Genomic DNA, 24,304 nt, shown 5'->3' with positions numbered 1-24,304 from the left:
CTGCACTAGTCTTCCTTCTCTCATCTGCATCCCATTTATCGACATTTCATAAAATAGTTCAAAGATCCATTGTGTCGTGGCGGCTGTAGTGCTTCGTCCCTTGCGTAGTGCACTAGTTATGCTGCGATGTACTACATCATTGTTCAACGCAATTTTAACGCTGCAATAGAGCGAAATCTTATGCAAAACTTGAAAAATCATAATGCTATTGGGTAAAATATGCGCTTTTTACATTACTGCAACAGTCTTCGATACTGATTACGCCGAAAGAATCGTAAAAGAGAATGAAAAAAGACTCGTCGTTGATAGTTCAGTACCTCCTACCCCCCCTTTCCGGGACACATTTGGAATATAGTGACGTTTGACAAACTATGAATTTCAATCGCGGAAATTTGTTTCCAACATCCCTTATTCCACTGGGGCGAGTAAAAGGAGCTCTATGACTTTGAATTTGGAGCAGCGTAGAGAAGGACAGCGACTAGTGACAAGCAAAGTTTACAAGCGAACGCAATTGCGAAGAACATTCCAAAATTACCACAAAAATGGGCTTTTGAGCAGCTTGAAGACAATCTCTAACGTCTCACGAAGACATGAAAAATACCAATCAAAAACCAACAAAATAAATAATTGAAAAGATAATTGGAAACAGGAGAAAATGGATAACTTCAAATACTGCCATAATATGCATGGACTTTGCATACAAAAACAGTAGACTGAACGACAAAAAAACCTATCCAACCAGTTAAGGATGCTCCTTACAAAAAGTCGTACCACTGCTGTCACCAACTCAACTAGGCACGATGATACTATCTCCCCCCCCCCCCCCCCCACAAACGGATGCAGCAGATTTAGCATATATCACTGGCGTCAGCTCCTGAACTGCTGGCACATGTCTTTAGATTAGCAGCATTACCGTTGTGAATGCTAGCCGAGGTTAGGCTGTTGACGGTAATCGGGCTGCTGCTGGCGCCATTGTTGTCTCCTGTACTACTGCCGAGTCCATTGCATAAAGGAGAAGGTGATTTCATTGAATCACGATAACGCTGCTGCAACATACTCAAACGGCCAGCCTGTTGTTGTTGCGATTGATACGGTTGATGGTGTCCGAAATATCCCCCACTACCACCATTTCCCGCATTTCCATAGAAACCAGAACCATGGTGATGATGATGGTTGTTCGCGGGATGATATTGGTTGTGCGATGCGAGTGTTGAATTCGACTGATGACCTACCGTGCCGCCGTTGCCGCCGTTGCCGCCGCCGCCGCCGCCGCCGCCGCCACCATTATGAAAATGATGCTGATGGCCACCGTTATGGTAGTTGCCATGATCGAAAGAGTTGTTCTGCTGGAGATGTGAATGATTGTTTGCTGCGTGCGATGATTGTGGTCCAACACCGATAATCGTGGTCGATTTCGAATTTCTCGTCAGTGGCTTATGGTTCTGTAGCTGCGCTTCCCGGTTATGTTGGAACTGCCAACACGAACGGCAGAAATATCTGTGCAGGGGGAGGAAAAGATTCGAGTATAATGCAAATTGACATCAAATCGTACTCTCGTACACCACACTAACCTGAAGCACATGATTTCACGACAAAAGTATGGTCCGTGTTGTACCGAGCACACTGAGCACAGGGCGTCTTCGAGGTAGGGATCCACTTGCAGCTTCTTGGTGAACTTGGCGGTACGTATTTCGATAAAGGCAGCCACAACCGCCTTCATGTAGGAGCGGGAATTGTTGAACGTAACTCGGGCCGACCCCAGCGGGTACTTGTACTTATCCGTATCAATTCCTACGTACACAACACCATCAAACAGATCGTTCATGATTTTTGCCAATCCTTCTGCCGTGAGTTGACCATGGAGCGCCCCGACGAATACCGTCTTGGCAGGGTCGAGCTTTTGAGAGGCCGACTTAACGTAGTTCGAGTCCGCAATGTTCCACGGAATCACTTCCACGTCTTTCGATTTGATACGCTTGGAGGAAATCTTGAAGTTAATCCGTGCTCCTCGCGGTGCTACAAGCTTGTTCATACTAGACATCGACACCAGCTGTTGTTGCGAGGACGACGAATCGTCACATATCGTGGCGTAATTATTGAGCGAACTGGTAGATGAAGCACTGTTTAGCGTACGGTTGGAACCGTAATTGTTGCTTGCCATGCCGCCGTTTCCACCACCAGGAGTCGTAAAGGTACAAGATTGTAGCAATGCTTTCACCTGCTTGTCCGATTCAAAGATGATGTAAACGTAACCTTTCGGTTGTGTCGCTTGCTGTTCCTTGCCCGGCCATTCAACTCTGCGCAAAAGAGGTATTTGAGACCAGATGTTACACAAAAGTGACCAACGTATGATGTGGATCAAAACGGATCAAGACTTACTTTATGGAACCGTATGGTTTGAAAATCTGCAACAAAGATTGTTCGCTGATGTCCCACGGCATTCCACCGAGAAAGATCTTACATGAGTATGTAACGGTTCGGTTCGAACGAGGAGGCAAAACACCGCTCCAAGTGCAAGTGGCGTCAAAGTGTGCTGAAAATAAACAATTTTGCGCGTTAGCACTTCGAAATACAACTAAAAAAAATCAATAGTTGCCTAATGCTTTATAATCGAAACGATAACATCAACTTTGGCGCTATATAAATCAACATCGTAACAATTGTAAAGAGATAGCGAAAGAGACAGAGACTTGTGTAACCACGACTTACCGGCAGACGATCGATGATATCGTGCAATCCGATCGAGGTTTACATCTGCATAACCATTTCCTCCGGGAGAACAGTTAGCCAAAGGAGATGTTGAGCCTTGTCTCTGTGATAGTTGCGGCTGATGTTGTTGCTGGGCAGACCAACCTCGCAAACCCATACTGCTTCTAGCGGAAGTGCTGCCACTGTTCGTACCAGCATTAGACTGATTCACGTTACTACCACCGCTACCATAGGCATTGTTGTTAGTCGCTGTCGTATGCACGGACTGGTTTAGCTGATTGCACTGCTGCAGTATGGCTTGCAGGTTGTTGAACGAACGGCAGGAATCGGTGATGAATCCGTTCCCTACATTGGTCAAGCCACCGTTTCCACCATTGCAACCATTGCCACCACCAACACTTCCAAAATTGGATCCAGACGCCATCGGTTGTTGATGTTGCAGGGAACCGTGATTAGAGTACGGGTTGAATTGGTTCTGATACTGCTGCTGGTTGCTGTTTTGATGCTGCTGCTCAACCTGGGCAGCAAGATTGTTCTGGGACACGTTACTCTGATTGAGAGTAAGCATGTTTAGCATATTTATTAAGCATTTGCTGTCGAAGCTAAGTGGTGATTGCGGGCGGGAAAGTGGCTTATTGGCATTGGCAAACAACGCCAAGGAACTATTATTAGCAACACCATTTCCACCCGTATTTGGGCTTCGGTCAAAACCATCACAGCCTTCGATGGAACCAGTGCCAGCGACGCTATTCTGGTCATACTGTTGTTGCTGTTGATGCTGCTGTTGTTGCTGTTGTTGCTGCAACAACAGCTGGTTATAGGTTTGATTGCGAATGTTTCTGGTATTTAGAGTTAAGGATGGAGGTGTCCCTGTGCCAGAGCTGGAACTGCCAGTTGTCGGTGATGAACAATCGAAACTAATGTTTCGTCGTCTGAGTTTTGTCATCGTTTCACCGACGCCGCTGCCGACACCACCACCGCATCCTATCATCAGATCATTATCGAACTGTCGATTGCAGATGTACCGGAGAATGAAAGGACAAGAGAAAAGTTAAAATTAAACTATTTAAGAGTGTGGTGGGAGGGAGGAGAGTAAATCGAACCACTAATACCACCTATAAATAAGTGCAATAAAACGGAAACTATTTTGGAATTAACGCTCAACTTGGGAAAATAGCCAAGACCAAGCTCGAACATCGAAGCAAAAAAAAGGGGAGCACTGAGTCCTTGTGCTTGTAGTGTTGCCTGTCAATAGAACTCGTTAAAGTTCAACTTCATGTCTACCTGGGAAGCGCGTGTACTCCCCATCGTTTCTCAGTTTCAGCTTCACCCTAGCTAACAAGTTTCAATTCTTATTTCTTATCTGTCGCCTTGATTGTGTATCTGTGTGGTCACAATCCAAATCCAAAACAGGGAAGAAAACGAAGGAAGTAGAACGAATCGTCTCCTCGACAACTTACCCGAAACTCGTCGTAGCATCCAGTGCTGCCGTTGATACATACTTCCTCGCTTCCGTGCGATCTGATTCCGCCAACAACAGTTCCTCCTCCGGGCGGCGAGTAGAAGGCGTGAGCTGTTGGGGACTGATCGCTACCACTGCCAGCCCCTCCACAGCTCACTCCGCTACTGCTGCTGCTGCTGCTACTACTGCTACTGGCGCTGCTGCCAGTATCTCTGCCGATACCAATCCCTACTCCAAGTAACCCAGCCGCACCACCCGCCAGATCCGGCGAATTCAGCGACGGACTTTGAATCCGCAGACTACCGAAGTTGAACGGATTGGCGGTGGAGATGCCACTGCCAGACGTGTTGGAACCGGTGGTGGTGGTGATGCCACTGCCAATTCCGCCACTGAAACCGATTGAGCTCAGGATGCTGCTCGGACTGTCATCGTTCCCGCCACCTCCACCGCCCAGCGAGTTGATTGACGAAAATGACCCCAAGGTGGGATGATGATGATGGGTATTCAGGTGCAGATGGTGTGAGTTCGCATGGTGACCTGTACCTTGCAGTGGTGGCGGTTGAAGCAACTGATGATTTGGATGAGCAGCAGTTCCGTTTTTCATCGACGAACCAGACGAAGAGCTCGTCATCAGCGAGGACGTGACCGACGTCGGGGAAGATGCTTGAGACCCTCCGCCTAGCAAATCCGTCATGGACATATTGTCTGTAAAGCAAACACAATACATGAGCTCATTAATTTTTTCATGAGGATTTAACAAGCAAGTATTTGTAACAAATGTGTGGTAATCCTACAAACGATTTCCGTACTTATTTGATCGACGATTATTCAAACCATTAATAACCAGCAGTAAACCGTACTGTGTGCAACAGATGAAAGGTTCTAGTTGACTTTGGACCAGTGCCATCATTTGTTGAACAGTTCCTAATCAATATTTCTTTAAACGTATTAACCGAAGAAAAAAAAATCAATGTGTAATTAACCTTGTAAACTCGCTTCTAGGCCACGACCTTTCATGGCTAACCCTTACCACAGCCCAAAATAACTATTAAGGATGCCTTTGGTCTGATGCAGTGGTCCACAAATTGACGTTATTGTCTACCCATCCCCATGCCGAAAGGACACCACAGCACACGAAAGGATAAGCGAGCGAGCCCGTTTGTTTCAAAAGAGAACTGGCAACCTCCCAAGCTCACAAAAAGTGCGGGATGTCGTCGTGGCAAGAAAGAAACAACAAAAACTGCCAAAAGAAGATAATTACTTTCCGGATGTCCTTCTCCACAATTGCGCATCCACGCATCCATGCAACGAACAGCTTCCATATCCTTTCTCAAATATTACGCGTTCCACAAAAAGGGAACAAACAAATCATCATCTTGTGAAGTACTTCCTCAATGTTTCTCTCGCTTGGTTTCCAGTATAGCGAGACTCCACATGACGGATTGAACGATGTGTGTTAGCTGACAGCCACCATAACGTATATAATAGTTGTCCTTTGCATTATACCATTAAGACATCCGCCCCAGCACTAACAGAATTGGCTGCAAGAGTGTGTTGTTAGCGCTGATATTGTATTCGTGGAGAATTATGAGCTACCATAATTCTCCACTACTCTCACCATCTTCAACATTGGTGGTCCCTGTTGTTCCCGTTCCATGTAAGAAATATGCTGCAATTTGTCTGCACTCGAAACATACTTAATGTCCTCCTATAAATTAGGCAATGCTATATGCCTTTAAAACAACCATTACCCTTCCCATGGCCCGATTATCGATGATAGATTGAGATTTGCTTATATTGCGCGCCGCTTTGACTGCCGAAAAGTATAACCGGTCCGCAGCAAGTGCCCATAGCTAACGGGTCCCCCTTCTTCGCACGGCACTTCGACGTACAATTTGACCAATTCACACTCAAATGGACGGTCAGACAACGGGGGCTGCATCTCTCTTCTTTCGCTCTTTCCATTCGCGGGACCCTTTCCGGTCCATAGTCTTACTCTGGCGAAAAGTGTTGTTAGCACGATGAAGATACTTATGATGTCGTGGCCAGCGATGCGTGTATCCTAATAACGCAACCGTAATAACTATGAGTCGTTGTGAGCGAGCGCGTGCCAGTAAGTCCGAGGTGTAGAAGCGGAGCCGTCGGATGGAAAGAGAAAGAATGAGAAACACCCAAAAGGAATAGCTCCTCTCCGACACACCGTTGCCGACGCCACCGATGGAAGATGCGTCTGAGGTTCAACGAGTAATTAGGTGCTGGTGCGGCAGAAACCAAGATGATACACGAGGCCATTTCCCTCAAGAGCACGCGGTGAGCTCGGAAGCTCTGACTACGGTGTGACCACGCATAACACTCTCCACGTCACACGTCATGGGGTTTGACCACCTTCTGGATTGCTCATCGAACCACCCAACAGCTCTCGCTCCCGCTCCAGCCCCCGTTCCGCCTTCCACCACAATCCTCTCCATCGTTGGCCGGAACCAGGAAACACATTGAAGTCGGTGAGGCATGTGGCACGCCGGATTCCGACCTTACCCCTTCGCTTCTCATACCGTTGCTAAAGAGGGAAGAGATGATTGGAATTGGATCAACGGAGCACCACCACCTCCGGCTCGGTATGAAATGTTTATTGGTCAAGCTTTTAGCGTTTCTTTCTATTATCTATCTCTACGGATGACTCACATTTATAAATTCACTCGCGAGATGTATGATATCGTGCTAAACTAGAATATCTAAACTGTAGGCAATCAATCGATTCGTTTAGAAAAGTTTTTCGTAATGTTGACTATTTGTTTTACGATGGACACTCTTGTATAAGGAAAACACAATAAAAAAAAAGTCCGGACATCGAAGCAAATCCGTCTCAGTAAAAAGAATCCGACATCGTGCGAGAATGGGAGTGTGATGATCGCAAGGCGCATATATGTTTCGCATGCTTCCTTCGTACTACAAGTTTAGCAGCTACAGCTACAGGAAAGACACGCTTGCTCACTGATCTGTGCACAACAAACAATATGCCGAGAAGAACAAGCAATGAACTAGCGAAGTTGCAATCATTCTTGGCGGAAATCGCTAAAGAAAACCTGTTGCATGCAACATATTTCACTCGTCTGCGCTCTACTCAGACAAACTCAATCAGACGTACCTCTCGCTTATTTACGGTTAGTTGGGCGTTGATTATATGACCAGAGCGAGCCATATTCTTCGATCGGCCCCCCGCTCAGCAGTAAATGCTCTCGAGAGGAGTCCGCCACCTACCACCACCAACCACCACCACCAACTTTGCCTTAGCGTTGGTCTCAGACACGGCCCATGACGACACGGCATCCGCCGATGGTTTGCTTCCGATTTCTGTGGGCCTTACCGGCGCGATGATACGCTCCTGTGCCCCTCCGCTCCCTGTACTTGAACTTCTCAATATCAGCGCTCAAAGCAAACCGGCTCGCTGCCCAATACAACAATTCTTTCTTCGATTTTCTTATGTTTTTTTTATAAACTTCTATCAGGCAGTGACTGTGACGAAGAACTAGTAGACCTAGGAGCTGGTTGGCTACCCTTTACCACCACCGCTCGCGCTCTTCTCCACATATTGCTACCACTTCACAGCTCAGTAGACACAAGTTGTTGTACTGTATAGCTACAGAAGTTAGCCGTTCATTCGGCGTGCTGGTTCTGTTGCTGTGTCTGTAGTGGCAACGATGGTAGCTAAAATATAAGGAACTTGAAATCTGGAAGGACTAGAAGGGAGGAAGATGGCCAAACAGCAGCTATAAGTATGACTAGACACTGTTCGTACTAGAATACAAGGCAATTTTACAATGTAACGCGCATCGCAATGACAGATGTTTCAGGTGGAATCGCTCTCTAGTCAAGAATCTCATTAAGAGACAACATGAACAGGATCCTTTTTGCTCTTGTACAAGCGAAGTATCGATAATTAATAACACGGAATATTGTGGGATCTATCGAAGAAGAAAACACAATCTAACAGGGTCACATTAGTTTAGCAATCAGTAAGCATTATCGTAAGCATGAAACATCCCCGTAAAATGCATCATTTTATACCCCTAGAGATAATGTCCGATAAACAACACACTGATGGTTGATTATTACTTGTGATATAACAAAACAATCCAAAACAATCTCAACTTCATTTGAGATCAACCTTTTTTCGTTTTTTTATCTCCCATATTTAGTCGAAGAAACAGCGGCACCAAAGATTGAGTTTCCTTCGGTTGCCGTAAGCATGAGTGTGGTGGTGGTTATAACACTACAGAGTTTGCCTGCTTGACTGTCTTTCTGCGCGGGCATGACACCGTGACAGACACATATATACCAAACTTTCACAAATATTTATGATCAACTGTAAATTTGGGCGTAATGTGGAGAATAAGATTAATTATAAAATCACACAAACGCAGGTTTCATCTTCTTTTGACAGTCGCCGGAGCGCGAGTCGAGAGTATGTTCATCTCTTCCAAGCACATTACCCGCCGTGGTGTTCGCATACGGTTCTTACGAAGGGGCAGAAACAGTTCCGTCGTACAGTATGTTGATATGAATAATCAACAAACCGTGAAATCCATCAGTAGAGTGCTACTCTAGCCCATCTCTAGCGAGGGCACGTGTATCATCATGAGCACACCATGGAACCGGGGAACCTTGCCAATCATATGGATGCATTTACGTTCGCGAAGGTTTAAAAAAAACACTCTTCCTTTGGCACAATAATTACCATGACTACTTTAGTAAAAATGACCACGATCGAATCTAATTAGTGCACTCGGTTCATTTAATGCTCGTCTTTGGCTTGATAAAAAAAAAGTAGGAAAATAGATTCAAAAATTTCATATTATATCACCATCATCTACTGCTCCCGATAGATCACAATGTAGTTTTTGTCTTTTTTCATCGCTCCTCCAATTGGCCTGTCTAATAGTTTCTTGATACGATCTAAAACGATTACTGAAACCCTCCGTCCAGTTGGTGATGATCTTGTAAAAAGCTCCTGACACCGTTCGACCTCCACGGAACGATGTAACATGATTATGACCACTGAAGGGTGCGCGTGCGGCTCAACCCTCATCTGCCTGCTTCGAAGCAATATGCGTTCTCTGCACGATCCACCGATCGTTGTTGTGGATAGGGGTGTAACGGTTCACTTGTGTCGGTCCACTGCCGCGGATAACGATTGTTTTGGGTCCACTTGGGCCTGCTCCTCCTCCTCCTTTGGAAGATTCACCGCGTCATACCACTCTTGAGGTGCTACACACATGCGACAACATAAAATTCAATAATTAATGGTATACATTTCTGACTAGCGCAAATGACCAAATAGAATCCATTGGAAACATTAGATAGAACCATTTCGGAACAATATTCATTTGATAATACCTTTGATGCCTAAGCAGCTATTTAAACGTAAATTATTTCAATTATTTGTTGATCTTTGCACCCAATACATAAAGCAGTTATAATACAAAATAACCAAATACTTAAAATTTAGTGTTACATTTTTTTGTAACACAGTCTTCTTTCTAAAAGATACGAAGCGTAATTGCCTTTAAACATATTTAACACAAAGGAAATGATTCTCAAATTCCTAACCAAGGAACTTTCAAAGATCACTAGCCACTGGATGGAAATATCAGTCTACCTTTACAATAGCAGTAGAATCTTATTTAAAAAAAATAAAAAGAAGTCAAAACATTATTCCAAAAACGTTCTCCAATCGCGAGAATAACCTTTATATAGAAATGGCCATTAATAGCACAAGTCACACAAGTCGAAAAAACTTAGCACAACGACAACTTTCCAATATTTAATGGTTCCGTCGATATACACTCTTTCTTCCACATGCTTGGGGACCATGAAATGAGTAATCCTTAGCGGCGTGCATTATATGAACGTTTTTCCCGCTAGCTAACACACGCTCGCACACATTTTCTCGCAAAGCCCTTACATGCCCGTTACGACGCTTACAGCAGGGAATAACCAGCGACATGTATTAAAATTCTATAGGCCACAGGCAGGAGGCATGTTGTAAGAAACGGACGACACTTCTAGAGAAAAGTGACAAAAGCCATGAAATTGCGAATGTGTTTACTGCCTAGTGGAGGACCACAAACGATAGCGCCACACTGTCTTCGCGAATGTCGTACGTGCGCTACTCCAAAGAGTGAAGAAGTTTACGGACTTTTTTTTTCATCTTCAAAAGCGTACTTCGGGTCTTACACCAGCTCCCAAAACACTACTCCAGTGGGCTTCTTAAATTCCCTCTCTCTCTATAAAGAGAAGCAAAAATTACTAATTAACCATCGCCGATTCGCCGAGAATATTTCAAAGAAATCGACAATCTGCATTGCAGGATTTTGCTTGTGCACCATTGTCCCCCACCGATGGAAGCGATTTGCCTTTTCCCCTTTTTATTTTCTATTTGTTTTTGAGCATTTAAAAGCTAGAACTAGATAACTATTCAAGTGTTTTAAAAAGTGCAATCAACAACAAAATCACCATTTTGCATGGCGCGAACGTATCGCCTGCATGTCTGATCTTCTTTGCTAGAAGATGCTTTCTTGTCATCAGAGAAAGGCCATGGAAAACCTCACTTGAAGGTGCCGCCGCCCGCCAGTAGTGGGCATTCGTTGGAGGACAGCAGGCATTTTCATGAATAATAAACGAACCGCCGCCATGAGAAATGTGGAGTCTCGTATAACACGCCGATAACACATCCCCGACGGTGTCCAAGGACAAATGCGGTGACACTCAGAGACACACTGAGTTTGCAATTTCATATATTTAACCTTTTCATTGTAAAACGATTATAGTAAAACTCTCTATTGACCATTGTTACAAGTTTGTCATATTTGCCCGCAATCTCAAACCACAACCATTGCTAGAGCTTTACTAATGCTAAAAAGTGGTTTTTTTTTAAATTCTACCGCCGTATTCCTACCTTCAATGATGATCTCATTGTTTTCCAGCAGCAATGAGTTGATGGAATGTTTTTGCAAAATATCCGGTCCCGTCAGTGATCTGGCAATGTCTGAGCTGGCAAAGTCCTCGTAGGTTGTCGTCTGTGAAGAAAAAGAGGGATGAAAAAAAAGGTATTAATGTTGGCTTTCCAGAGGAAATCAAACCCGTGGGGCTTAGAAAAGCGCCATCATCTCATTAATGATCGTAGGTCCTCTGACGATAGTCATAACCCCAGCGGTGTAGAGTGAGCAACAATTAAGCAGTTTATTTAGTGTTTCCTGTGCCGAAAGGGATCGCACGGTTAACGAGGCAAGCATTCTTTGAATGGTTTAAATGAGAGCGAAAGAACTCACTCATCATTGGATATGAGGATAAAATACAACAATCGTTACGCGCGGTCATGCTCCACGTTGGTGGTGACGCTGTGGCGACGAGACTGCAATGCCACCGGAACAAGAACCCCATTGATATGTTCTGACCTCCTGGCTTTCCTCCTGCTCCTCTTCCTATTCCTCGTGCTGCCAGCGATGCACACAGATAGCTGACTACTAGTGAAAAGGTAAGGAAAGCGAATAATTTCCCTTGGATTTTAAACCGGATCTTCCTTTTTATTGCGATGAGCTTTGAGGCCGCTTTGCGGCTTTCAATTACGCAACAGTTCTGGACTCCAACCAGTGGTAGCCGTGCTCGAGCAAATCATTCATCCATCACCACACCGCGGCATTGCGCGGCGCTTTGCACTATTTGTTATTTTAATTTCCCAAAAGGAAGTACGAAAGGATATTCCGGCGGATGCTCACACTGGCGGCAGAAAGCATAATGCTCAACCGAAGCGAGAAGGACGAGCTCAAGAGATCCGCGTAAAGGGTGTCCATCACACAAACTGTGCGCTTGGTGTGTCCAAGCGCGACGCTGGGAATGTTGTTGTTCCGGTATGACTCGTACACCGTGGCATTTTTGCCATGCCAAAGGCAAATCATTCACACAAATCATCTGTACAGTTTTCGTGCAAAACCCAACGGAACTCAAGGAATAAAAAAAAATTGTCTCCTATTTTGTTCATACTTTTTCTTCGCCCATGTCTCTCCCTCGGATGGTGAAGCAATGAATATTTATTTACACACAAAGGAGTGCATCATTAAAATTATTACCAGATTAACCAAGTTTGTCCCTCGTATTCATTGTTTCAAAGTCATTTTCCTTCCATTTGCACATTTTCCTCTCATTGAATTGTATAGCAGGGGGTTAATGGTGGAAATAAGCTATTATTGCGAACACTAACGTGGCTATCTTATCATTGGATAGATCTTGCACCTCTTGCAATACTTACAATACTTTGTCGATACTTTGTACTTAACTCATTACCACCCAAATACATTACGTAACCAAACAATTAAATAAATTTATATTCTAATTGGAAGAGATTCATGGTTATTCTTGACAAAACAATCGAGAAATATACAACATGAATCACGGTGTTCATTTTAAAGATTTATTCATTTCAAAGTAACGTATGCAAAAGCACCAATTATCAAATTTATTTTTTTGTGTAATTTCTCGTCAATTAATAGCAGCATTGATCATCAAATGCCTGTTATCAAAACATGTTTTTGATTCTCCACAAGACAAGAATATTTTGATATTATTAAATATGCAATTTAAAAAAATCCCTTCATTTTCCTTCCTACATTACATTTTTCTTTAAATCAATAAACTATTTTAATCCAAAAGCAAATCTGTAAGACACACGAATGTTAAGGTGTTCACGTAATGATAGGAGGACTGACAACTTGGTCAAGAGATGTTACGCAGATGCAATGTTATCGCAAATGAGTTTATGAATTGTTCCTGAACATTTACTAATTATTCTCAAACAAAATATTATATTTATTTTCTTTTTTTCAAAATGTTACCAAACCAAAATGCTTCGACCCCAAAAAGAGTGCCCTTCGTAATGATTTTGATCGATTAATTCAGGATTTATCAAACTAAAACTAAACGTTGTTATCATTAACTATCCGCTAAAACCATTTAAACATATGGCTCGTCCGTCCTTATATATGTTTAAAAAAATCCGCTAAAACCATTTAAAAATCATCGTGGCCGTCAACAAGAAAATGAGGTTTAAATAAAATGACACACAATATTGTTTTTAAATCATTATCTAGCAGATCATCCATTGTAGGGATTTCACAACGGTCTCTCTCTTGACCGTGCTCTTCCTTTGCAATGTTGCTGTGAACATTTACGAGTCAAATAATGCTACTGAAAAATTGTAAGTTTCTGACAAGCGCACCGGCTCTTCCACAACGCTTCCACTTTCCAATGCTTCCACCATCGCGCGAGCGAGATGGGATGCACCACACACCAAGAGCGCGCCACGCTGTGGCATACGGTAAAAAGATCCATTTCTAGCAAAAGAAAGGCCTCCGATGTCGTGTCTTTTGGAACCTGCGCCAAACGGACTGCGGCATGATGATGTGCGACAGTTGGAATGTGGCATTCGACTGGGACAGAAGAGTTGGGGAAACAGGAGGAGACAGTGACTGCGCGATGACAGCCCGGCCACAGAAACGAAATGGACAAACGAAAGAGAAATCAACGAGGGAGACAACAGGACGACGACGCGCGGAACCGGACGACGAGAGAACCGAATACATTTCTTTTGCATTTCCTGCTGGGAGAAAACAATGCTACAGCAACAATGCGCGTAGTAGATTGTCTTCGACACTGGGGTAGATATCCTTCGTGGTCCCTCTTCTGTTCCTGGCATAAGGCAGTTGACGTCATGGAAGGTAAATGCTGCTTTACATCCAACCCCGGTGGTGCTACTCTCGTCTTATCCCTCCAGTCCTTGGTTCTAGGTTCATCCCTACTCTCTCTCGACATCTGCTGGGCAGTGTAAAGTCACAGATAACGTGTAACCCAACCGATGTGGATACTTACTAACTATTAGGGCTGTATGGCGATTTAATAAAAGTTAATCCATTTTAACAGTACAACACAATACCTCAAAAGTCAATTCAAATTTATTCATTCCATCAAAAAGAATAAAATGAAGTATATATTAAGTTGCTGCTGTTACGGAGATTGTGTCTTGAACAGAATAACATTTTTTAGGCAAGGAATGAGGAGTTGTTCCCAGAATCGATAACACCCTGTGCTACATTTTCTATCGTGTGCTATAAACACATCCTGTTGAAACATTAATTATGATCCCGAAAAACGATAGAACGACCGCGACCCCGTGTGTCGCCAAATATCTCCCGAACCCAACCCAGTGGAGCAAGCCCACCCTGCTCCACCTTTTTATTCGATTGAATGCATGAACGGGTGAATGGTCCCGGATGCTGCCAACAATGTCCCTCTTGCCCTTCAAGCGTAATCTCCAAAACCCAAATTCTTCAACCACAAATAAGGAACCTACATGTGCCAGCGGTGTAAGGAAGCCCATCCCGTCTCTTCAGCAGCAAGTCCATTGCAATCTTACATAGTTTTGCATACTCCTTTCGTATTACACCAAGCCTATAGCAAAGCGCCGGACTTTCACGTTCTAAATTTTAGAACGTTATAGAGGTAGGGTCGTACATCTATGGGGTTCCTTTAAATTATCTCCAAACAGCAGAGTTCCAACGTGCAGCTTTAATTCGCCAGAGGGAAAAAAGGACTCAAAGGAAACATCAAACACTCATACACGCCAACAACCGAATCCCCATGCTGCTATGTACAGCAATGTGTATCCCGCGGCTCATCCCCGGGACACTCCCTGCCACATACTAGAGGCATGACACCATTGACCATCCATGGGAATTGGATGATGGAAAACATAGAAGAATGCAGGCAAGAGTTATCAGCAGCATGCTCTCTCTCTCTGTTTGTGTGGCATGGTGTTCGTGCGGTTAGGTTAGTCGAAATATACGATGAACGGATGAGAGCGGATAAGTCTGGGGGTGAATGTGTGTGTTTCAGGGAACAGTTCCTCATAGGTCCATCCTCTCGGACACCGGAATGAGCAACAGGTTGGCGTAAATGAGTCGTTTGCTGCAAGTAGATGCTGCTGCTGCCGAGAAGTCCATTTTCTATTAAATTTATGAAGTAGATTTTTCAATGGCATGGGAAGACTTTTTCGCATGAAAGTTTCTGGAAGGATCCATCATATAAGATAAAAAAAAAACATAAAAAACATAAAACATTCCAAATTGTTTTGGTTAACTAAAGTATCTACATTGTTCACATATACAAGCTGAAAGTTATTGAAAAAATATACTTTTAATTAAAACAAAGCGTACAATAAGACGAAAACGACAGAAAATGGTCGTACATTAAAGTATGAGCAATCAGTCGCAACCAGCAAACTAAAGTAAACCGAAAACCACTATTCATCATAAACGATGACTGGACAATACACATCGTTTTTGTATTGTGTACTGCTGTATTGCAAATCCCTTTGAAACTGTTTAATTTAGATAGGTGTCATGTGCGGTATCCCAACACGAAGGATACCCGCAACCCCATCGGTTAAAACACTGAAACCTGAAGCAAGCAAGGGGAGAGGCAAGCCAACACACAATCTCGGGGGTTATATACAGCCTCCGCTCCGTTCGCACGTGCACGGCAGTGTAATGTTCAGCAATCTTAACTTCACATACGCATACATATGGTACGCGCACGTACGCAGCAAAACAACATCGTCAAATGGAGGCGCCACAATGTCATTCTCCCCGTGGCGTCGTCGTACACCAGCGCCCAAACCTACTACCGAGGATAAGAGACCACCCCGCGCATTTGAATGAGAGCCGCATGCAACCTCCATCAAACCACCAAAAGCTACCTCTACCAACGGCATAGAAAAAGCTAACATTTTGCAACATTAACATAAATACTTTCGAGAAGTTTAATACAAATTAACTTTTTGCAGTGAACTATAATAAAGTGTTACATGTTTCACTCATTAGTCATCACCTCTATCCTTACTGAGACTAAAGGCGCCAAAATAAATCAAAGCAACCGTATCGCACTGACATAAAACATGAACATTGCCCATGTTTAGGCGCCCCTTAACCGCTAGAGAAGGTGGGGCCAGCCGTGGTTAATACGAAATTGGCATCCCATCCCTGCTTCCGAATATGGCCGCCGCGGCATATGGCGTGAAGGTTGTGAGTCGTCGCCGCACTTCTATAATCTGTCTATTTCATTCCATGGTTACCGCATGGCATGCCAGGCGCTGATGGTATTTCCGAGGAATACGGCGCTCCTGCCACACGCAGCCAACACGCACACCACCATGAGAACAGTGCAGTAGATCTTCAACATCAATGTGTGTGCGCCAACCAGCTGAGCAACGATGCAGTGTGGGCCTTTCCCCATCTCCCTGCGCACCTTCTCTCCTCTAATCCTTATCGTCCTTTTACTCTCATACTCATACATTTGCCTTGCTGCTACGTACGACACAGCAGCACGAGTGTGAAATTGAAATGGGCGCTTTAATGCAAATAACACTTTCTCCACTCCACGATTTCGACGACTGTCGCGACAGAACATTCGCGTTAAAGGAAACGAAAGGGGTCACACCCTGTGGATAACGGGTGAGGATAAGGTGGTAGGACACCCAGGGACACCGGTCCCTGTGTCCGGCCGTCCGTCCGTCCGTGAATTGCGGAAAATCAACAGCATCTAACCAAAAGAAGGGAGAAGGATAAAGAAGAGGAAGTGCTCACGGTTTTTTGCAAACACGACGACGACGTGGCCGTTCACTTTCTCTCAATTTATTTGAGAAAAGTGGACAATTTCCATTAAAGTCACATTCTGCCATTCGATCTTGACGACTGCATAAGGCTAGCCGCGGCGCTGTATTGTCTTTCTGTGCTGTGCGCCGTGCCGATATGGTAGCAATAATAATGTTCGGCTGGTAACTTCGGCCCCAGTGTGCCCCCCCCCCCCCCCCTTTCCATCTTCCGATGTCCTTCGATCCCACCACCGGCACGCCAGCCGCTGATAGTGAGGCGTCGAGCCGCCGTTCTTTTCGGTGCGTCCGCGATTTCTCGGTTTTCGACAGAGAATGGAGATTTGCTCTTGGCGTACGACGACGATGTTTATTCTTTTTTTTTCTTTCGTTTATTTTCTTCTCTTTTTTTGGTAGAGAGATTCTGACGATTGTTCTGCAGCGAAAGACCTTCACGTGTGTACCCATTGACATTGGAAAAGGACGACTTTGGCAGAGGCTAAGAAGATGAAAGCGAGCGCGTCAGCATTCTGCAACGATGCTGCCTATGAAGGTAAAACCGGGGTTAATTACACGATCCATTGATTGGCAGTATCGATTGCAGCGCGTCCACTCTAAAGCCGCTCCAAAGAACAAGGAAGTGCAATAGCTAACAGGGGAAAATTAAGTTAAAGCGATGCTTTTAAAAAATAGAAACCTCCCCCCCCCCCCCCCCTCCCGGCGGATGCCCATTAGAAGAGGGTGCGCGCGAAGGAGAACTACCATCATCATCGGTCTTCGAGAATGACGAGAATCCATGATGCTTTGCCTTGTACAGAGGTCGGCCGGCCCAGAGATTTGCCCTTTTGTCGTTGCCGCATACATCATCAGTGAGTCTCATTGCACAAAATCGTTAGCAAAAAGGTTGAGGATAGTCATCATTGGCTTATGGTAAACAGTCATTTGTTGGAATATTTTATTTCAACCTTGCGCTGAAACCACGACTATAACATTGCACTCTTGTAGCTGTTAAAACATACAATCTAATGATGGTTCCGTGGGATTGATGCCATTGGTATATTATTTAATATTGCTTTTCCAAACCCTAGCCTAATATTCTTTCAAAAATCACGTTCTATTATGTTGGTATCTTCATCAACACATGTTTAAAAAATTAGCCATTTTTTGGAGATAATTTATCGTGCACTTTCCCGTAATAATCTTACAATACAGTTCTCAATAATGATTTTGACAACAGATTTCAGCGCCAATTTCCATGTCGGATAAATTGTAGCTCAAAGATCTATATGAAATGAACTTATTTTATATTTACTGCAATCATTACACTCAGTTTGATATTTCATAACCCTAAGCCCTGCTCCTTGGGCTATCTTTAAAGGTTTAAAATCAGCAATGCACGGCCTGCTACTGCCATGGGTACTGCCCTAACTATGATAATGGAGGCGCCTGGTCCGTCACCCTGACGAATAGCACCAAACATCGCGAGATCCGTCGGATCAGTGGTGTTGCATATTTTACCAATTTTCATAACAATCAAATCCATGCAGTGCAATGCAATAGGGTTTTTGATATTTATAATGAGATTTCTTTAGGATGCGTATAACGCTTTAAAAGCCATATCTGCCACGCCCAAATTGTGACCATAACCAGCTGCTGCACCATTCAAGTGGTGCTGAAAAGATCAGCTCAATTCATCTCCTCACCACCCCATTGTTTAGGTGACACAATCCCCCGGGAGTGCATCCTGGAAGACACTGTCTAACCCATCATTGCCACCCCTAAGTACTTCTAGTTCGCAAAACAAATGAGAAACACAAAATATGAAAAGTGGCCCTCCACTGCACTGCGTTGCGAGTCCGTGCAGTAGTGGGCTCTGGATTACGAAGGAAAGAATGAAAAAAAGGATGACGCCGTTTATGATGGTTGGCTTTATTAGTATCCATTCGGCAATACAACACAGCAAGTGATGAAACACACCACCGATTGTGCTCAAATCGTAAAATGCCTACCATCACTACACCACCACACATTTCACGTAATGGAAGCGCACCGTCGATTCGTACGTCAAAGGAAAATAACTGCGAAAGCTCATACACTATGGTGGCACGTAGAGGTAGAGAGAGCATCATATTGTCTATTGTATGTGCTTCATAATGTGAGGATCGACACGATTCCACAAAGCACAACGAAAAGCAGCCTCGGTGGTCGGAAGAGGTAAACGAGACGGAGACAGAATGTGCAACAGGATACTCAACAGTCGGAAGCGGTTCTTCCCGTTTGTCTTCCTGTACGCAGTAGCGCGCTAGTAGCTACTGGAAGATGTTGATAGCGTCAATAGCCTGCCGGGGGGTGCCTGCTGGTGGTTATGGGTTGGCCGTCAACCATATCCCTCTCCTCCTTCAGAGAGCTTGAAGCGAGATACAAACAGAACGCTGAGAAAAGTGCAAAGCCACGGGAACAACAGTAGCGAGCCGTTCTAGTGCGGACATGAGGAGTACGTACAGTAGAGCGTTTAGAGCTGGCAACGCCTTTACCTTGTTCGTATGATGCCACCAAAACACTAGTGTTGCGCAAGTGATACAGATTCACATGTAGGTAGGTGGGTGTCGCCTTTTGAACATAACAATAGACTGACGCATTTACAGCCTGTTAAAGTTGCAGTTTAGAGAGTGAATAAAGACTCCCATTGTTGCTCCAACTACTGTAGCATCGCCTACAATATCTCTTTTTACATGTTAAACTCTAGAGCACCCCGGGGACTGTTGCAGATACAACTTGAGATCATACAGTCGAAAGTCTCCAACCGATTTCACAAATCATATTCGTATTCCCGTCTCACATACACATTTGTAGAGAAGCGAGGCTTATCACGGCGCTGTCAGTCAAAGGAGAAGAGGAAACGCGCTGTCCTACGCTCGAAGCTTTGACAACATGTAAGGACCGATGCTCCAGTGCTTTACCCGCTTGCAAATACTACCCCGCAGGGACCTGTCCTGCTTTCTCCCGTTGGCGCTTCTGCATTTACCAGACCTGAAAACGTGAACTGTGGTGGTGCCTGACAGGTGAGAATATTTCTATTAACTCAATAAGCGAGTGCGAACGAGCCCCGCTTTCGATGCTGCTCCCAAGCCATCCCATCCTCACCCCAGCATGGGTGGTACCGAACAGGTAGGTAGATTGTGCACATCGGAACGTTGCAAAACACACATCATATATGAATACTCTTTCCTTGCTCCAGCGCTTCATCGACTAGGCACAAGCAATGCGACTGCAGGGACTGCACGTACCGATGGGGGGGAATATACTCTGAATTCTCTCTTCCCCGATCAGACGACGAGTGAAAGATTGAATGGCTTGGCATTTGGTTGGAAAATATGTGCCGTACTACTGACTACAAATAATCCCGCGAAAAGCATTGCAAGTGAATGCTAAACTTGTTAAACTAGTCAAATGTTACAAATCACTCATCATTTCATCTATAAAACAGGCCAGTTTACGTTAATTATGGAATGGAATTACAATGGAATTATTTTATGATAGCTATGGCTGTACAAATGAGCACGGCACAAGCGCATTTTTTTGCAGAACCGACTTAGGTTTTGCCGGAACTCCCTGGACGCTGGAGAGAGAATATCATTTAATGAACATTGTATGTGATGGTTATCAGTGCGAAGAGGCCGAGATTTGGCCTACAAAAAACGACTTTCTTTTACAATTGAGTTGTTTTGGGTTTTGTTAATTCATTGAATTTTCACCTAAACCACCCGCGCTCACAACTTTCTCTCGGGTCAAATTTGGTGAACGTGTAGCCATAAAAAACAGCCACAAGCCATAAGGTTAACGGCTGTAACTTTTTGAGATCCATTTCCGCCGCATTCATTAAGCTTTCTCTTACAATTATAAAATATTATTTATCATGCGTTGGGTGTCCCCCCGTTGGTCGACCTCGTTTGATCCGTCACCTGATCTGATCTGTGGCGCTTTGTGGGGTGGGGATGGTGGAATTAGAAGTCCTCACTTACTCCTTAATGCGCCCTGATTGTACTATACTCTATGTCATACACGGGGATGTTTTTTTTTTCTTTTCGAAACAAAGACCAGCGCGCTTGTGGGTAGCCAGTCAGACGCTTGTGTCACTGTTCCGTTATCTGCGAAGCGGACGATGCAAGAGGTCGCGTCGTCGCGGATCGTAATTCACACGTCGTTGCGTCGCGTAGGCAACTTTCGGACTACTTTTACCTCTTTGCCTCTGATTTTTCGTGGCAACGGTAAAGTAAAATCCTCCCTTCTCAAAACAACAGGCCCCCGATCACTATTGGATGCTTTACGGTTTTGTTGTGGCGTTGTGGCAAAAGGTTTGCTGAGATGAGATACACTTAACTGGTGGAACAGCATAATGCGGGATGATAATACAGCTCATAACACAGTTGCATGTTATAAGCGTGCAAATGCCAAAGAAGATTTGCAAAACGTAGCCCTTGGTCAACTGTCCCCAGTGATTCAAGGAGTGAGACAAAAAAAGAGCATAACAACAACTGGCTGAAGATGGGATGACCATCACCACAGCCAAGAGTTTTCCCCGAATACCAAGCACTATTGGCAACAATCGAAGAGCCCAATTTGTCCCTCAAATATAAGCTTCTAGCGTAACCGGGGTGTTACCATAGTACCGGGGGATTCATTCATGGTTTTCGAAACAAAACTAAACAAGTTCTTGCACGTCGGCAATCAACACAAAGCGTAAACCTGATAATGCATAAAGAAATGTGCACTAAGACCCAGAGGTAAGGTGAAACGCAATTCCCCGAAAAGGCTGCCATTGCACGACGTCATAAATCGATAGTGGCAATCGATCGCGGCAAATTAATGACCTTTTAACTGGATTATAGTCGTGGTGGGGGAGGTTTGGCTGAACAGAATAAAACTAATTGATGGTTTTCGTTTCCGCAGCAAGGGCAGCAAGTTCGCGGAGGAATAATTAACGAAACTGAAAGAAACAAAACATCCGACGGACGAGGAAAGCACGCCGTAGATATTGCCCCAAAAGTACACGTGGCAAATTGTCGACGTGTAAAAAAAGAAGGAAAGAGCTGGGAACCGTGTCGTGGCGTAGGTTCCAAATCCTAACCTTAAGCGCGGCAGCGTAAAGATGAGTAAATAAACACACTCACCTGTTGCAGGGAAGGCATTTCGGTGCAGCGGCTCTCGCAGTTCAACGTAATAATCGCGTCGTCGTCGTCGTCGTCGTCTTGGTCGCGATGGGGATGGGTGGCCTCTGGCTCTCTCTGCAACCACGTTTTCTCTTGTTCGCTGGAACACGCACACTCTTCCACAGGATAACGTCGAATCACACAAATACACGAACGCAGCGATGCTGCTGATGTTGGTGGATGAATCAGCAGCAGCTCCAGATGCAGGATGCAGGATACGAAGGACCAATTTGGAGGCAGGCGACACAGCAGCCTACTATCGGTAGCAGCGTGAATGTTATGTAAATTGTCCGGCACGAGTTCTGTGACCGCGCCTCGTTCTCTTTCGCCACCACCGGTTTAATTGCGTTTTTGGCCTGGTGCACCGGCTTTACATGTACCGCATGATCTGATCCCCTTATCGTTGCGTTAGACCATTCGGTGATATCATCCGTTGGTTTTCTACGTTCGGAACACAGGCTCGTACTATACTTTGATTCAACTGAAATCTACGAAAAATTACAAAACAACTGCATCCGCTAGACATTCGAACGAACAACACGCCTCATCTGCTGCTTCCGAGAACGATTTTGGACCGTTTTTCAGCTGGTTCTTCCGTGGAGAGGACAATCCGTAGAGCACGAGCACAGCGAAAGATTGTTGGTACAAAACACGCACATCAACGCGACACAGCTTCAGAGCACACTACGCACACACCACATGAGTTTCGTGTGGACACACGGGAGGATTAGTATTCATAGTTCACATCCTCCTTTCCAACGAGCGTAGAGTTTTTGTTCTTGATATTCACTATTCTTCTTCAACTATACAAAAAAAACACTTGGGCGTCTACCTTGCGTGGTCACTGTGGAGAGGTCACACGCTGGAAAGATGATGAAAATATAGAAATTAATGCGAGACAATAGAACCGAATCAGACATTTTCAAACGCCTAATTGGCGGCGAGATATGATTATTGGCGATTGTGTGCCTAGTTTCAATAAAGACGGTTTCAAGAACCGACGATCGCACGGCACGTGGTGGTGCCATAGAGTTCCAAGAACAAGCAGCACAAGAACGAATACACACGCGCTGCTTTTCTGCAGATGAAGCCGGCAAATACATTGAACCCCCGCCACTCCGATCGGTTTCGATCACAAAATGGCGGGTTTCGATCGCAACCGGCGTTTTCGTTCCAGGAAAAAGAAAGAACCAGGAAGGTCGATGAAACCGCGTGAAAAACTGGTCTTTTTGGCTCATGCACATGTTGGTGTTGTTGTCCACCGAAACGTGTGCAACATTTATCAACCACTAACTCTCTCTCTCCGCTCCGCTTATCGGAAAGCTCACACTAACTCAAGATGCAACGAGAGCGGAGAGATAATGGCGAACGAGATGAAACTCATCCTTTCTGGTGCTGCACCCGGTCCCGATGCCGGTTAAGGACCTAGAGCTGCGCTGGAACAACGATTTCATCTACAAATTAAAACCTCGTGCACAGCGGCCACGATTTTACTGCTTCAATTGTTAAGATAAACGCAAAACTACTAATGGACAGGCACACTAACTATTTCTACGAAACACGACCACAAGTGTGAGCTCATCGAGAGTGGAGTATCACCACGCCCGTTAAAATAGTTTGTGAAAAGGATACTCCGTGCATCCTAGCCAAACAACAGTCGGTTATAAGGAGAATTTTCAGAAGAACAAAAGACCCGTAATTAATCTCGGACCTTTACAACGGATTTTCGACTGCGATTCGATTTACACTCACTCTGCTCTGATGCTGAAGTAGCAGCGAGGAAAACACAACCACCGACCACGACTCGATCACATAAAACGCTCCACAACCCGAACGCGAGCCCGAACGCAGCCCCCTTCGAGTGCTCTTCGTGTGCGATAATGGCGAATTACAATGCAAGTGTGTGCGTTTCAGCATGCCACCACACAGACGGTGGCATTTATTATTTGTTCTTTAGAGTGTTTCCACACTGCGAAAAATGTTTTGACGAAAATAGTTCTTTTGATGAAAAGCGCTAGTTTAGACCAAAATTCTGCCGAGAGCATAGCGCAAAACACAACTACAAAACGCCTTTATCAATGCCTGAACAAGGCAGCTTATTTAGCGGTTGGTTTCTCGTGTGTAAGAAGGTAAACACTAAATGCACACTATAGAAGATAAGAATTTCAAAAATATTTGTTTGATGTATTAACGTAAATAAAAACGTATGTTCCATTTCTTGCAACA

The 24,304-nt window shown here is 44.6% G+C and overlaps 1 protein-coding gene across 1 annotated transcript; it reads right to left on the bottom strand.

The window, feature by feature from the left end:
- Positions 1–837: 837 nt before the first annotated feature.
- Positions 838–23,198, bottom strand: LOC126570934 (uncharacterized). The gene is made up of 8 exons (XM_050229074.1): positions 23,146–23,198; positions 22,040–22,940; positions 11,127–11,247; positions 4,170–4,876; positions 2,710–3,715; positions 2,380–2,533; positions 1,572–2,297; positions 838–1,497 (listed from the first exon to the last, which is right to left on the bottom strand). The coding sequence occupies exons 2-8, from the start codon at positions 22,055–22,057 to the stop codon at positions 849–851; spliced, it is 3,381 nt and encodes a 1,126-aa protein (XP_050085031.1). The 5' UTR covers positions 22,058–22,940; positions 23,146–23,198; the 3' UTR covers positions 838–848.
- Between the last annotated feature and the right edge of the window lie 1,106 nt (positions 23,199–24,304).

Source organism: Anopheles aquasalis, chromosome 2 (genome assembly GCF_943734665.1).
Source record: "Anopheles aquasalis chromosome 2, idAnoAquaMG_Q_19, whole genome shotgun sequence".
NCBI classification, from domain to species: domain Eukaryota; kingdom Metazoa; phylum Arthropoda; class Insecta; order Diptera; family Culicidae; genus Anopheles; species Anopheles aquasalis.
This window is presented reverse-complemented; position numbering and strand designations above follow the sequence as displayed.